Consider the following 13,869-nt stretch of genomic DNA (forward strand, 5'->3'; position numbering starts at 1 on the left):
ATCACAGATAATAATTATTATTTTTTTAAGTAATTGATTTATAGAAGTGGCAAATTGATAATTCATGTTGTTATTTTTAATAAATAGAAATACATATAGAACAGATTAAACATGTTGCCAACAGACAATTACATTAATACATGTTTTGTCTATATTCTTAATGAATATTAGCTGGTTAGTTAAATGATTTGAAATGAAATAAATTTTCAGGGGGTGACTTGATGTATAACCAACCGTATTGTTGATTATAAAGGCTAAAAAGCTCAATAATAATAATAATAATAATAATTTATATTTCATTGTAGATGGATATACAAATTCTTTTCTTGTCGTGCGGGAGTAGGTCTGCAAATGAGCAAGTCAGGTGAGAATAGAACGTAGACAGCCTCTCACACACAATACCACTGTGTTCACAAGATTAATTGCAGTCATTGAACCCTTATGTTGTTTTAATTGTCTGCCAATTTCCACGTACATTTCATAAGAAAAAGCAGTGGTATTGTCAAAGGATAAACATGAATGTTCTAATAATGAATAAGGAAGTCTTCGGTGTAAAAATAAATCTACATTCCCAACTCAAAATTTTCTAGTGACTGGTCACATCTAAATTGTTCTTTTTTTTTTTTTTTTTTTTTTTTTTTTTTTTTTTACGGTGTTGTATATGGCTCAGTCATACTACCCTACTCCCATATATGAAATACAGGGAATACAATGGAATAGTGGATTACAATAAGGTTAGTAGTATACAACCCAACCCTAATAGTCAAATAACAATCTCACATAAAAAAACACTATATTCTCCATTCATTTTAACCAATTAAAATCGATGCAATTTTCTTCTTAATTGAGCTTCACAAATTAGCGAAGTGGCTTTAAAAAAAGAGCTAGAGCAGTGAAAATTCCCATTTCCACCATCAGGGCAATAATTAAGAATATCCAACCAACTGAAAATGTTACAAAACTGCCTTGAAGAGGACGTGTGTCTATATCGTCCTAATGTGCCGGTGAGAAGGAGAGTTTGAGTAGCTAAAGACTCTCCAGGGGGTCACAGCTGGAGAATTGCAGAAAATAGTTGAGTCTCTGGTTCAGAAAACCTTTAAAAAAATTGTCAAACAGAACCTACATCAACACATGTTGTTTGGGAGGGTTACAAGAAAAATTCTCCTAGCTCATTCAAAAACAAACTAAAGCATATTCAATTATCAGACATGACTGGAACTTTAAATGGGAATGGCTTCTATGATCAGATGAAACTAAAAAAATGAGCTTTTTAGCAGAAAACACTCAAGATGGGTTTGGTGAACACAGAGAAAAAAAGTACCCCATGTGTACAATGAAATATACTGCTGTATTTTTGATGTTGTGGGCCTATATTTCTGCTGGAGGTCCTGGACATCTTGTTTAGACACATTGCATCATGGATTCTATCAAATACCTACAGATAAAAAATCAGTAAGTGACTGACTCTGTTAGAAATCTTATAATGGGCCAAGTTTGGATCTTCCAACCGGACAATAACCCAAACACAAACCTCAAAAACAACACAGAAACTGGTCACTGGGCACAAAACCAAGCTTCTGCTTTAGCCATTCCAGTCCTCTGACCTAATCGCTATGGAAAATGAGAGGAGTGAAATGAAGAGGAGAAGCACCAACATGGAGCTGGGAATCTAAAGGGTCTGGAGTGATTCTGGATCCAGGAATGGTCTCTGATCTCTTGTCAGGTGTTCTCTAACCTCATCAGGCATTGTAGGTGTTAAACTGGCAGAGTTTGACCTGTTAAAACTGGCAAATGGAGGTTTCAAAAAGTAATGAATAAAAGGGGGCCATTAATTGTGGCCAATGTGTATTAGAGAAAAACATTTATTTCATAAAGATATTTCCCCCCATTTTAAATTCTTATTATCCAATGAAAGGATAAATTTTTTGTGAATTTTTTTAAAAACTATTTACTGCTCATTAAAACAGTTAATAATGCTAAAGTCAAAAAAGAGTTACTTGGTTAAATGTAGCCAATATAAACATTAGCCAATAATAAAAATGTGGCCAGGACAGAGGATTTGTGAATGGCAGTGAGGCAACATGCCACAGGTCACATGACAGTGACAGCATAGATTATATAGTATTGCATTCATTCTATATAAAACATACTTTTTTTGTGGTCACAAAGTAAGTTTTAAATCGAATGTTGTATCTACTATGCAATTTCGGAGGCAGCCACAGTGGAAGAAAGACAAACATACAGGTTTAGACTAACATGAGGATGATTAAATGGATTTTCATTTTTGACTGAACTATCTGTTTATTACAAAATACTAAAATCTAACGTGACATCAACTTGTGCAATGTGCACAAGACTAACAGGCAAAATAACCTGCAGTTCTTTTTAATTATATTACTTTAGGCTCAAAGAATCAGAAGCATGTACTGCGTCCCGAGTCGTTAGAAGGCACAGATGAAGAGGACCCCGTCACAGCTCTAGAGTGGGACCCTCTCAGCACAGACTACCTGCTGGTGGCCAACATGCACAATGGCATCAGACTACTGGACTCTGAATCTCTATCCTGCATCACAACCTTTACTTTCCCCAGTGCCGCTGCCTCTGTGCAATGCCTGGCTTGGGTGCCCAGTGCCCCTGGCATGTTTATCACAGGGGGTAAGATAACTGCGCACAGAAGGGCCAGTGGGAAAAAGTAGTTTTTAGCTTAACAGGCCAGCTTTGATCTGATTTTAGAACTCTCATTTAATTATTAATTAGATTTACATTAACGTAAAAACAGAAGGGGAGTAGTTTGAAATGGAACACTTAATAATATATTTGCATAGTTGCATCACTAAAAATGGTTTATTTTATTACATTGAATTCTAGATTCTCAAGTTGGCGTGCTGAGAATATGGAACGTATCAAGAGTGACACCTCTGGATAACTTCAAACTGAAGAAAACCGGCTTCCATGCACTTCATGTTTTAAATTCCCCACCCGCGAAGAAATGTACGTGTTTTCATGTTTACCATTTATCACTTCTGTATACTGTGTTTGTGTACCTCACCACAATAACTATGTTTACATGCACCTTCTTAATGGAATATAATGAGATAAAAACAATACTTCGATCAAATTTATGCAAATTCGCTCATAGTCACCATAGTAGCAATAATCATAGTATAATATGTGGAGTATGCAGATTTTAATCACAATAAAGGGGTATGTAAACATTTATTTCCACTTACTGTAGACCAAAGAGCACATTCTTGGATGTAAATTGCATGTAAACGGGAGTGAAGAGGTTTGCTTATGTCATGTAAACTCCTTAATGTGATAAAGTCCTTACTCTGATTATTTGAAATAAGCTGATTATTGGTGCACATGTAAACATAGTCAGTGTTGTCATCTCTCTTTTAGCCTTTAGCACGAATTCCCCTTCCAAGAATCACTACACCTCCTCCACTAGTGAGGCTGTGCCTCCACCTACTCTTTCACAGAACCAGGCCTTCTCCCTCCCACCCGGCCACGCTGTCTGCTGTTTTATGGATGGCGGGGTTGGATTGTATGATATGGGCACCAAAAAGTGGGACTTCCTGCGGGATCTGGTAGGAAAAGTGACATGTTGTTACCTGTGGAACAAACTTTGAAAACCTCAAAAAACTTTAGTGACTACACTTAAAAAAAAGGTTTTAGGTTACATTGTAATTAAACAGTAAATGCACTGATGGAAGCACCTACAGCTTAAAATTATGTTAGTCAATTAAATTAGTCATCTTGCTGTTGAAGAGGTACCCTTCAATCCTAGTGATTTTAAAGGTCACCTGATCAGTTCAGCAAATATACATGTTATTTTCCCAACAAACAGCTCTTTTAGTTGCCTTGATTGTTATTAATGACAAAGAAAATGCAACAAAACCTTTTCACCCCATGGTTAAGTAAGGAATAATGGACCACTGAATTGTCATAAATTAATGCACACCTGAGGTGATAATGCGCCCACAACACAAAGCAAAATGTGCAGACCTTGGGTGTGAATTAATTTTCTGAAATGGTCCTGCATTCATTTTCAATAAATCATCCGTTTGAACTCATTTGTTTTGTTTATAGCACTAATATCTCATGTACTGATGGTTATTTCAGGACATGTGCAGAACTACTTCCTTGTGCCGCTGATTAAACATCCTGTGTCTGACTCACATTTTAACTGCAACATACATGACCACATATGTTTTACTGTATTTCAATTCAGTTTCAAGTTTGTCAGCGAATCAGAATAATAACCAGAACCAGAAGTGTTCATTTAGTATTGTTTATTTACTATTATATTAGTTATCATATTTAAAAAAAAAATAAATATATATATATATATATATATATATATATATATATATATATATATATATATATATATATATATATACACACACAGTATATTAATTAGCTTTTATTTTTATATTTTTGGCTTTTGTTTTAATTTTAGTTTAAATATTGGTCATTTTGTGTTTTATTGATTTATTTTTATACTTCCATTTAGCTTTCATTTATTTTTATTTCAGTTTTAGTTTTAAAAATTTGATTTAGTTTTTTAAATTGATTTTATTTCAGTTAGTTTCCAAGGTAACATTACTAATTTTCAACATTTCATGTTTTTCGTCTACTATTAATATTTTATTTCAGCTTTATTTCAGTTAGTGAACACAATTTTCATGATTTTAATTTTAGCTAACAATAACAACACTGGCAAGAATTCCATCATAACTATTATACAAATATAATACAAACATGAAAGTTTTTATGACTTAAAGATGTTCTTTTTGTCACAGGGTCATGTTGAAACTATCTTTGACTGCAAATTCAAGCCAGATGATCCAAACCTTCTAGCTACAGCTTCATTTGATGGAACAATAAAAGTCTGGGATATAAACACATTGACTGCTGTGTACACATCTCCAGGCAATGAGGGAGTGGTTTATTCTCTGTCATGGGCCCCTGGTAAGAATGATACACAATATTAGAACAGACCGTTATCACTGAAGTTTCAGACAGGTTTTGTTTTTTTTGTGGCTATTCAGTAAATCTGTTTCTTCATTTCTGTTTTTCAACGTAACCCAAAGGAGATTTGAACTGCATAGCAGGAGCCACATCAAGGAATGGCGCCTTCATTTGGGATGTGAAAAAGGGAAAAATGATCACAAGATTTAATGAGGCAAGCACTGAACTTTTTTATCGATTCTGATTTATCCAGAATTCTCACAGTTACTAATTATTCAGAATGGATAACTCTAAATTAGATTTCATTAAAATTTATATTGTTTTAATGTTGATTGCACAATCTTCTGAGTTAGTATGGGTCTTTATTTTGACTGCAATTGTGTTGCAGCATGGGAAGAATGGTATTTTTTGTGTTGCTTGGAGCCATAAAGATTCCAAAAGAATAGCCACATGCAGTGGAGATGGATTTTGGTGAGTCTGTTTACATTTTGAATAACATTCTCTCAAGTTTCTACTTAGTCCATAAATGCTATGAAGTCATATTATCCTCACTGACATGACGTTCTGAATTTTTTATTTTTTTTTATTTCAGCATAATTCGAACCCTTGATGGCAAAGTGTTGCACAAATATAAACATCCGGCAGCAGTGTTTGGCTGTGACTGGAGTCAAAATAACAAGTATGTGTATTAATCAAATACATACACAGATGTCAGAACTTTTTACCAGTATTATTTTCTCTTGTTATCACAATTATAATACATCGTGTGTCTGTCTCTCTCTCACTCTCACTCTCACACACTCACACAGAGATATGATTGCCACTGGCTGTGAAGACAAGAATGTTCGAGTCTATTACTTGGCCACCAGTTCAGACCAGCCACTAAAAGTCTTTACAGGTCACACAGCCAAAGTATTCCATGTGCGTTGGTCACCTCTCAGAGAGGGCATACTGTGCAGCGGCTCAGATGATGGGTAATAGTTGAATTAAATCTTCATTTGCACTCTAATATAGGCTACACTACACACTGGGTCAGTAATTTTTTTTTTTTGAAAAGTAGTACTTTTATTCAGCAAGGGCATATCAAATTGATCAAAAGTGACAGTAAACACTTTTACATTATTATAAAAAAATAATTTATTCTTTTAAATTTTCCACAAAAATATTAACCACAGCCATTTTCAACTTTGAGTATAATAGGAAATGTTTTTTGAGCAGCAAATTAGTTACAATGATTCCTGAAGGATCATGTGACAGTGACAACTGAAGTATTATCTGCTGAAAATTCAGCTTTGACATCACATGAATAAATTACATTAAAAATAGAAAACAATTAGTATAATTAACTAAATTATAAAAAAAACTATATTATAACTATATTAAACTATATTATATAAAAAATAGTATAACTAAATGAATTATTTATTCATGTGATTGTTAAATAAAACAACTTTGATTTACAGTTTTTGCTGAAATGTGGAAAAAAGAAAATATTTATTGCCTTACTGCCATAATGGGCATTTCTACAATGGCACTGGTAACTGAGAATTTGTATGTGAAGTTATATTCACATCAGTGACGTAATAAGCTTATGAAACCTGAAATAAACTGCCATGTAAATCATCCTATTTTTATCATCCAGCTATTAGAACAAAACAACATGAATCAAAAACCACTGACATCACCCAAAACTTTCTACAATGGCACTGGTAACTGAGAATTTGTATGTGAAGTTATATTCACATCAGTGACGTTGTTCAAAACAACATGAATCAAAAACTCCTGAGAGCACCTTAAACTTCCTAAATGGATGCATTTCTGTGTGCATGTCTACTAGGACTGTTCGTATCTGGGATTATACCCAAGATGCCTGCATTAACGTCCTGAGTGGCCATACCGCTCCAGTGCGGGGTCTCATGTGGAACACAGAGGTGCCGTACCTTTTGACCTCAGGGAGCTGGGACTACACCATCCGTGTCTGGGACACCAGAGACGGCACCTGTCTAGACACTGTATATGACCATGGAGCTGATGTCTATGGTAGGGTATTAAATGTATATGCTGCAGACAAAATTATGATTTTATGCATTGTGGATGAATTTTGCACATAGACTATTTACTTTGCGTGTTCAAAATCAGGGTACAGCTTCTTTGGTTTCTATGCAATTTGCCAAATACTAAAAATTCATGTAAAAACAGAAAATATATATTGTAGCCTTTTAGTGTCAAATTGTTGATTTTTTGGAAAATTGGAGGGTCAATTGGGGTTAATGGGGGGGCAATTTTTATACAGCCTTTCCGAATCTATTTATCTTTGTGTCAAAACTTTACATGCACATTCTAGACCCTAACTGAGAAATTTCAAAAAATAAATCAATAGTTTAGCCATGATTTTCAGCAGTTTGAAAATCAGGTGTGGGTTCAAATTGACCCACACACAACATTGTGATAGCTAGACACAGTTGACTGATTTAAGTTATTTTAATGGAAGCAGGAAAAGCAGACCAATGAATAGTTAAGAGACCTAAATATGTGACAGGAACACTTATTTTTGTCCAAGGACTGTCTTTTAGAATTATGCACACAGTGGAGGAACACTCATACATCATTTTGTGTCATTCCAAGGTAATAATACATTATTTATACAGCCTTGTCAACCGTATGAAATCCCCAGGTCTGACATGTCACCCCAGCCGTCCGTTCACCATGGCTTCCTGCTCCAGAGACTCTACGGTCAGACTTTGGTCACTCACTCCTCTAATTGCTCCCTTAGTGGTCAACATTCTTACTGACCACAGCTGGGATGACATCATTGGCAACACAGGTTAAAAACATGCAAATATTATATACTGTCTGTATGCATTAGTTTTTTAAAGACATTAAAACATTTTTTTTTTTTTGAGTTTAGATCGTGCTATGGTACCTGGAGCTCCTCCGCTCCTGTGTGGAAAAATTTCCAAAGATATCAAACAGGAGCTGGATAAACTCTCTAGTGACATGCACATGAAGAAGCTCCGATGGTTCTCTGAGTGTTTCTCAGTGGGTGAATCTCAACACAGAACTCTCATGAGCCTTTTTTAGGAGTCTAAAAAATAGGTTATTTGTTCTGTCTTTTTAGCCACCAGGTGGGAGTCATAACCTTTGGGATCTGGTTGCTGTAATCAACGGACAAGATGATAGTCTTCTTCCACAGAACTATGGACAAGGCATCATGCACATGAAACATCTGGTCCGCTTCAAAACTGTGAGTGTATAAAAAGTGATGTATCGTTCTAATAGTGTCACAACTGAAATGTAAAATGAAGTCCTGCAAGCTTCTGGTGAATATTATGTTGCCAATACTCCTATCCACCTTATTCCTAAATGCGGAAGTAAGCCTATGGGCGAAACTTATGGTTCATTAGCCGCTATAGGGAAATAGCGAGAAGAATAACAACGTGCAGTAAACGGTAAAATGTTCATAATTAAGATAATACACTAAAATAATATGGTAAGACACCAATTTGTAGTATCAGGCTGGTTTTGTACAGCTAAAAATAGCTGGACGCAGATAAAATGCCCATTTTTACATGAAGAATAAGGTGGATACTATTTTAAATTAAGTTTTTGTCAGTTTCACTGTATGTGTCTTTTCTGCAGTCTGAAGCACAAGAGCTGACTATAGTAAAGATGTCAAAGTTTGGGGGTGGTATTGGAGCACCTAGTAAAGAGGAAAGGCTCAAGAATGCAGCAGAAATCCATATAAGACTGGGTCAAATCCAGAGATACTGTGAGCTTATGGTGGAACTGGGAGAGGTAAAGATTTAAAAGCCATTAAATTTTTTTTTTTTTTTCATTACATCAATATACTGCTTAAAGGGATACTCCACCCCAAAATGAAAATTTTGTCCTTAATCACTTACCCCCATGTCGTTCCAAACCCGTAAAAGCTCCGGTCATCTTTGGAACACAATTTAAGATATTCTGGATGAAAACCTGGAGGCTTGTGACTGTTCCATAGACTGCCGAGTAAATAGCAGTGTCAAGGTCCATCTGCCATCAGACGTGCAATCTGAGTTATATAAAGCGACAGGAACACTTTTTGTAAGCGAAGAAAACAAAAATAACGACTTTATTCAATAACTCCTTTGTCAGTGGTCTCCTCTGTGTCTCTTCATGCTGTGTATGCTCTTCTGTGTCATCCGCGCCACAATGATGCGCTGTTTCTACATGTATTTGGCTTTGATTTGAAATAAAACAGCGCATCCTTGTGGCACGGATGATACAAAAGAGCATACAGTGATATGAAGAGACACAGAGGAGACCGTTGACAAAGGAACTATTGAATGAAGTCATTATTTTTGTTTTCTTCGCTTACAAAAATTGTTCCCGTCACTTCATATAACCCAGATTGCATGTCTGATGGCAGATGGAGTATTCTGACGACGACTACTATTTGACTGTTAGGCAGTCTATGGGACAGTCTCAAGCCTACAGGTTTTCATGCAAAATATCTTAAATTGTGTTCCGAAGACGAACGGAGCTTTTATGGGTTTGGAACGACATGGTGGTAAGTGATTAATGACAAAATTTTCATTTTGGGGTGGAGTATCCCTTTAAGTAATCTATTTAATAACATATCGATATTTGTTGATGGGTTGGGATTTAATTATGGATTAATTATATTAATTGTGTTATTTCAGTGTTTTTTATGTAATTAATCAGAAACATGGTAAATTGACAGCTCTAATAGATTCATATTTTTACACTACCATTCAAAAGTTTGGGGTCGGTAAGATTTTTTAATGATTTTAATTTTTTAATCTCTCAAGGTTGTCTCCCTCACAGCTGCGTTATTTGATCAAAAATACAATAAAAACAGTAATATTGTGAATTATTTTTACAATTTGAATTAATATATTTTAAAATGTATTTTATTCATGTGATGGCAGAGCTTGTCATGGTCGGTTGCAGCAAAGCTGAGAAGAGCAGGATCTATGCACAGCAGTTATTTTATTAAAAGCAAACTCAAAGCAAAACACTCAGAATACTCAGGCATCGTTAGACACAAACAGAGCAACCAGTATACACAGATATGATCAGACCATGAACAGAACAAACATATATATACACAACAGCAAACAAATCAATGAAACAAGACACATGTACATGAAATCAATCACACACTGAATTAAAAAACAAAACCAAACACAGGAAACAAAACCGAGAAACATGCAAAACCCACCTCAAAATATAGTCAAACACAGATCAAAAATGACAAATCTTATTTTTCAGCAGTAAATACTGAGTCTTCAATTTCATACGAAACTGCAGAAATGGTTTTAATATGATCATTTTCTGTTTAAGAAACATGTCTTTTTATCAGTGTTGAAAAAAGTTGTGCTTTTTTCTCAGAATTCTTTGATGGATAGAAAAAACATTTATTTGAAAAATGAATGTTTCGTAAGATTAAAAATGACTTTAGATAAGGTTAGATTAGATTCAACTTTATTGTCATTATGCAGAGTACAAGTACAGAGCTAATGAAATGCAGATCTTTACTGTCATTTTATGCAATTTAGTGCAAATCGTTAAAAAAAAATAAAGCATTCATTTCTTTCAAAAAATAAAAAATAATATAAAATAAATAAATAAAAATCTTACTGGCCCCATTTTCTCATATATGAGAATGGATGGTCCAACACTTTTCTTTCAGAACTAATTTTTTGATGATGTTGGATATGTATGATGTTTTATGTGTTTAGTGGGAGAAGGCTCTTTCTGTTGCCCCTGGTGTCTCCATGAAATACTGGAAAAAGCTCATGCAAAGGTATCTCATATATTCATTTGTATTTTTAAATCAGTTGTTATGAGTGAATTACCATTCATTAACTTCTTATTGCAGGAGAGCAGACCAGCTTATGCAAGAAGGCAACGATGATGTCATCCCGTATTGCATCGCCACTGGTGAGGTGAAAAAGTTGGTGAATTTCTTCACCTCTAGAGGTCAGCTGAAAGAAGCTGTGCTGGTGGCTCAGGTACAGGGCACTGTTATCTTTTTACCCATTTTACAGTTTAAGACTGTGCACCCCTGTGTTGAGTGTCATGACAAATGAGGCTATGTTATTAATTAGAAAATGCTTTGTTTCATCAGGGTGCTTGTGAAGGCAATATCCATGGTCCTCAGATCACATCAATAAACCATGCTGCAAACTCAGACAATGACAACATAGAAAAATACTGCGGGTACTTATACTTAATTTAAGTCACAATCAAGTATTTCACCTCTTATTTTCTTACCCACTCTCTCCTTCTTTGTCCAGGATGTTGCACAGAGTGTGTAAAGAGCTGGCAGAGTGGTATTTCCAAGATGGCCGTGCTGTGTTGGCAGCTTGCTGTCATCTAGCTGTAGACAATGCAGAAGTAAGCTCATAATACTGAAAGAAAGTTTTGACCACCTGTAGCAATATTTAAAATCAGACAACCTGTAATAATATCACGTCAGTGTTAAGACAATTAAACAACTAAAAAAAAAATGATAAAGCCTACTGAGACAATTTAAGATGATTTTAAAGACACTTACACTACATTTCAAAGGTTAGGGTCCGTAATGATATAAAATAAATGTACTAAATGTTCTCTATTTTAATGTTCCTCCAATAGAAATGCTGAATTTTCAGGATCATTACTCCAGTCTCCAGTGTCACATGATCCTTCAGCAATCATTCTAATTGCTGATTTGCTGCTCAAGAAACATTCCTTATTATTATCAATGTTGAAACCAGTTGTGTTGTTGTTTTGTATCACTGCATTTATTTGAAGTAGAATTTCATACTATGAAAGTAAAATTTGTTGTTACCTTTGATGACTTTAAAGCCTACTGGCTAAATAAAATAAAAAAAAAATATTACTGACCCCAAACTTTTGAACAGTAAATTAAAGACATTTTTCAAGCTGATGACAGGTTTTGTGAAATTTACCCTTAAAACAACAAATATTTCTGTTTCTGTTGTTATGAAACAGGAAGCTTTATATGACTGACAGTGTTATATGAGAGTTTAGGTTAGGATAAAATAGTGTTTTTATCTCCTTGTGTCAGCTGGCTATGGCATCTCTGATCAGAGGGAATGAGCTGGAGCTGGCAGTGTGTGTGGGCACAGTCCTGGGAGAATCAGCCAGTAAAGCCACCCACTACGTTCTGGAGCTCTTGGCCAGGAAATACATGACCACTGCCACCTGGTAAAAACTGATCCGTGAGATCAGTGCATCTTTTCTTAAAGTCAAGTCTGAAAAAGGGAAACAGGTTTTTGTTCAAAACTTTATAAGACCAAAAATGTCACATTAAATTGTATTTCCTCTGAAACAGTTTGCCCACTTTCCTCTAAATGCAACCCATCTCTTATCATCAGTCATGTACAGAAGTGTTGACATGATTCTGATAGTCATCCCGTACTGAACACCTGTTACATCTTTTCATTTCCATTTCTCTCTAGCTTTCCATCTGTGGCATACAGGTATTTTCTCTGCCCCCCTTGTGTCACTCAGTTTTGATTAATTGATGCACATTAGGTTTATATGCTTAAATGCTTATTAATAACATATTATCTTATTAATACTATAAATCATAATTGACTGAGTTGTTATGCCCCATTCAACTTGAAACTACACATTTAACTTTAACTACACATTTTTAATACACCTATTAGTTGACATACTATACCTAGGTAGAACTTCAAAAGGAATAGCTCTCCCTCCTGTCATTATTTACTTACAAGCATGTTGTTCCTAACCTCTCTGACTTTTTTATTTTATGAAACGCAAAAAGCGGACAGTATTTTGTTTACATTTTTCAATTTAAAATAAAAGTGTAAGAGGGCAGGGCTGTTGAGCTTCAGAAGAGATGCAGAATGAAGTATATAATGTCTTTGATGATTAGCAGTGAATAATATCTTAAATTGCTCTTCACAGTTATCATACAGTACCATTCAAATATTTAGGGTTGGTGGAATTTTTTTACTTATTACATCTCTTATGCTGGCCAAGGTTGTATTTATTTTATTAAAACATTAAATAAAATAAAGCAAAAATCATTAAAAACAAAATACTAATATGTATTTAAATAACTTATATATATATAAATATAAATATATATATATATATATAATATATATATTATATATATATATATATATATATTATATATATATATATATACACACAATTTTTTTTTTTTTTAGATATTTATTTTTATTTTGTCATGGCAAAGCTGAATTTTCAGAAGTCTACACTGTCATATAATCCTTCCAAGATCATTCATCCAACATTTCTTATCAAGTAACATTTTTTGTAACACATAAACGTCTGTACTGTCACTTCTGATTGGTGCATTTACATCCTTGACAAAAATTAAAAAAAAATATATAAAATCTTACTGCCCCTAAACAATAGGTAGTGAATATATTCTAGTGTGTATTCATTTTTATTATGGTTCTTGAAAGCCCTCATTTAGTTTATAATATTCAATTAGTTTGTAATATAGTACATTAAAATATTCAAAAAACTATGAATGGCATTTCCGCTTTTTCCCTGTGCTTAACTAACTCATGTTGCATTGGGTCTTCTACTCCCTAGGAATCTTGCAGCCAGATTACTCCAGATGATCCCTGATAACGAGATCTTGTTAGCCAAACTGTGTGCCTTCTACCCTGGCAGCTCAGCGGAAATCAATGACCTACACGAAAAGGTAGCTACTTCATTCATACTCCCCAATGTTCACCATTAACCCAGTAAAAATAATTCATGCATTGATTGTGAAAAACCAAACAAGAATCCATAGTGTTTATTATTTGAATGGGAAATGGTATATTCTGCAATGTCAGACTTTTATTTAGCTATAATATTTTATAATACTTC

General features: G+C 34.4%; 1 protein-coding gene across 5 annotated transcripts in view; it reads left to right on the top strand.

Moving 5' to 3' along the window:
* The window catches only part of LOC109087784 (WD repeat-containing protein 17), a 28,434-nt gene that overhangs the window by 11,105 nt on the left and 3,460 nt on the right, over nucleotides 1-13,869 (top strand). For 4 of the 5 annotated variants that reach the window (XM_042716541.1, XM_042716543.1, XM_042716542.1 and 1 more), the window contains 20 exons: nucleotides 2,404-2,655; nucleotides 2,869-2,991; nucleotides 3,403-3,590; nucleotides 4,809-4,977; nucleotides 5,100-5,191; nucleotides 5,366-5,448; nucleotides 5,570-5,656; nucleotides 5,787-5,951; nucleotides 6,815-7,017; nucleotides 7,652-7,801; nucleotides 7,886-8,016; nucleotides 8,096-8,221; nucleotides 8,617-8,772; nucleotides 10,722-10,786; nucleotides 10,862-10,994; nucleotides 11,111-11,202; nucleotides 11,280-11,379; nucleotides 12,056-12,195; nucleotides 12,450-12,470; nucleotides 13,588-13,699. In XM_042716541.1, coding sequence (XP_042572475.1) covers nucleotides 2,404-2,655; nucleotides 2,869-2,991; nucleotides 3,403-3,590; nucleotides 4,809-4,977; nucleotides 5,100-5,191; nucleotides 5,366-5,448; nucleotides 5,570-5,656; nucleotides 5,787-5,951; nucleotides 6,815-7,017; nucleotides 7,652-7,801; nucleotides 7,886-8,016; nucleotides 8,096-8,221; nucleotides 8,617-8,772; nucleotides 10,722-10,786; nucleotides 10,862-10,994; nucleotides 11,111-11,202; nucleotides 11,280-11,379; nucleotides 12,056-12,195; nucleotides 12,450-12,470; nucleotides 13,588-13,699 — 2,588 coding nt within the window. The remainder of the gene's footprint in view (nucleotides 1-2,403; nucleotides 2,656-2,868; nucleotides 2,992-3,402; nucleotides 3,591-4,808; nucleotides 4,978-5,099; nucleotides 5,192-5,365; nucleotides 5,449-5,569; nucleotides 5,657-5,786; nucleotides 5,952-6,814; nucleotides 7,018-7,651; nucleotides 7,802-7,885; nucleotides 8,017-8,095; nucleotides 8,222-8,616; nucleotides 8,773-10,721; nucleotides 10,787-10,861; nucleotides 10,995-11,110; nucleotides 11,203-11,279; nucleotides 11,380-12,055; nucleotides 12,196-12,449; nucleotides 12,471-13,587; nucleotides 13,700-13,869) is intronic. The other variant, XM_042716540.1, reaches the window with a different exon arrangement.

The sequence above is a fragment of the Cyprinus carpio genome, chromosome B1, assembly GCF_018340385.1.
Source record: "Cyprinus carpio isolate SPL01 chromosome B1, ASM1834038v1, whole genome shotgun sequence".
Lineage (NCBI taxonomy): Eukaryota > Metazoa > Chordata > Actinopteri > Cypriniformes > Cyprinidae > Cyprinus > Cyprinus carpio.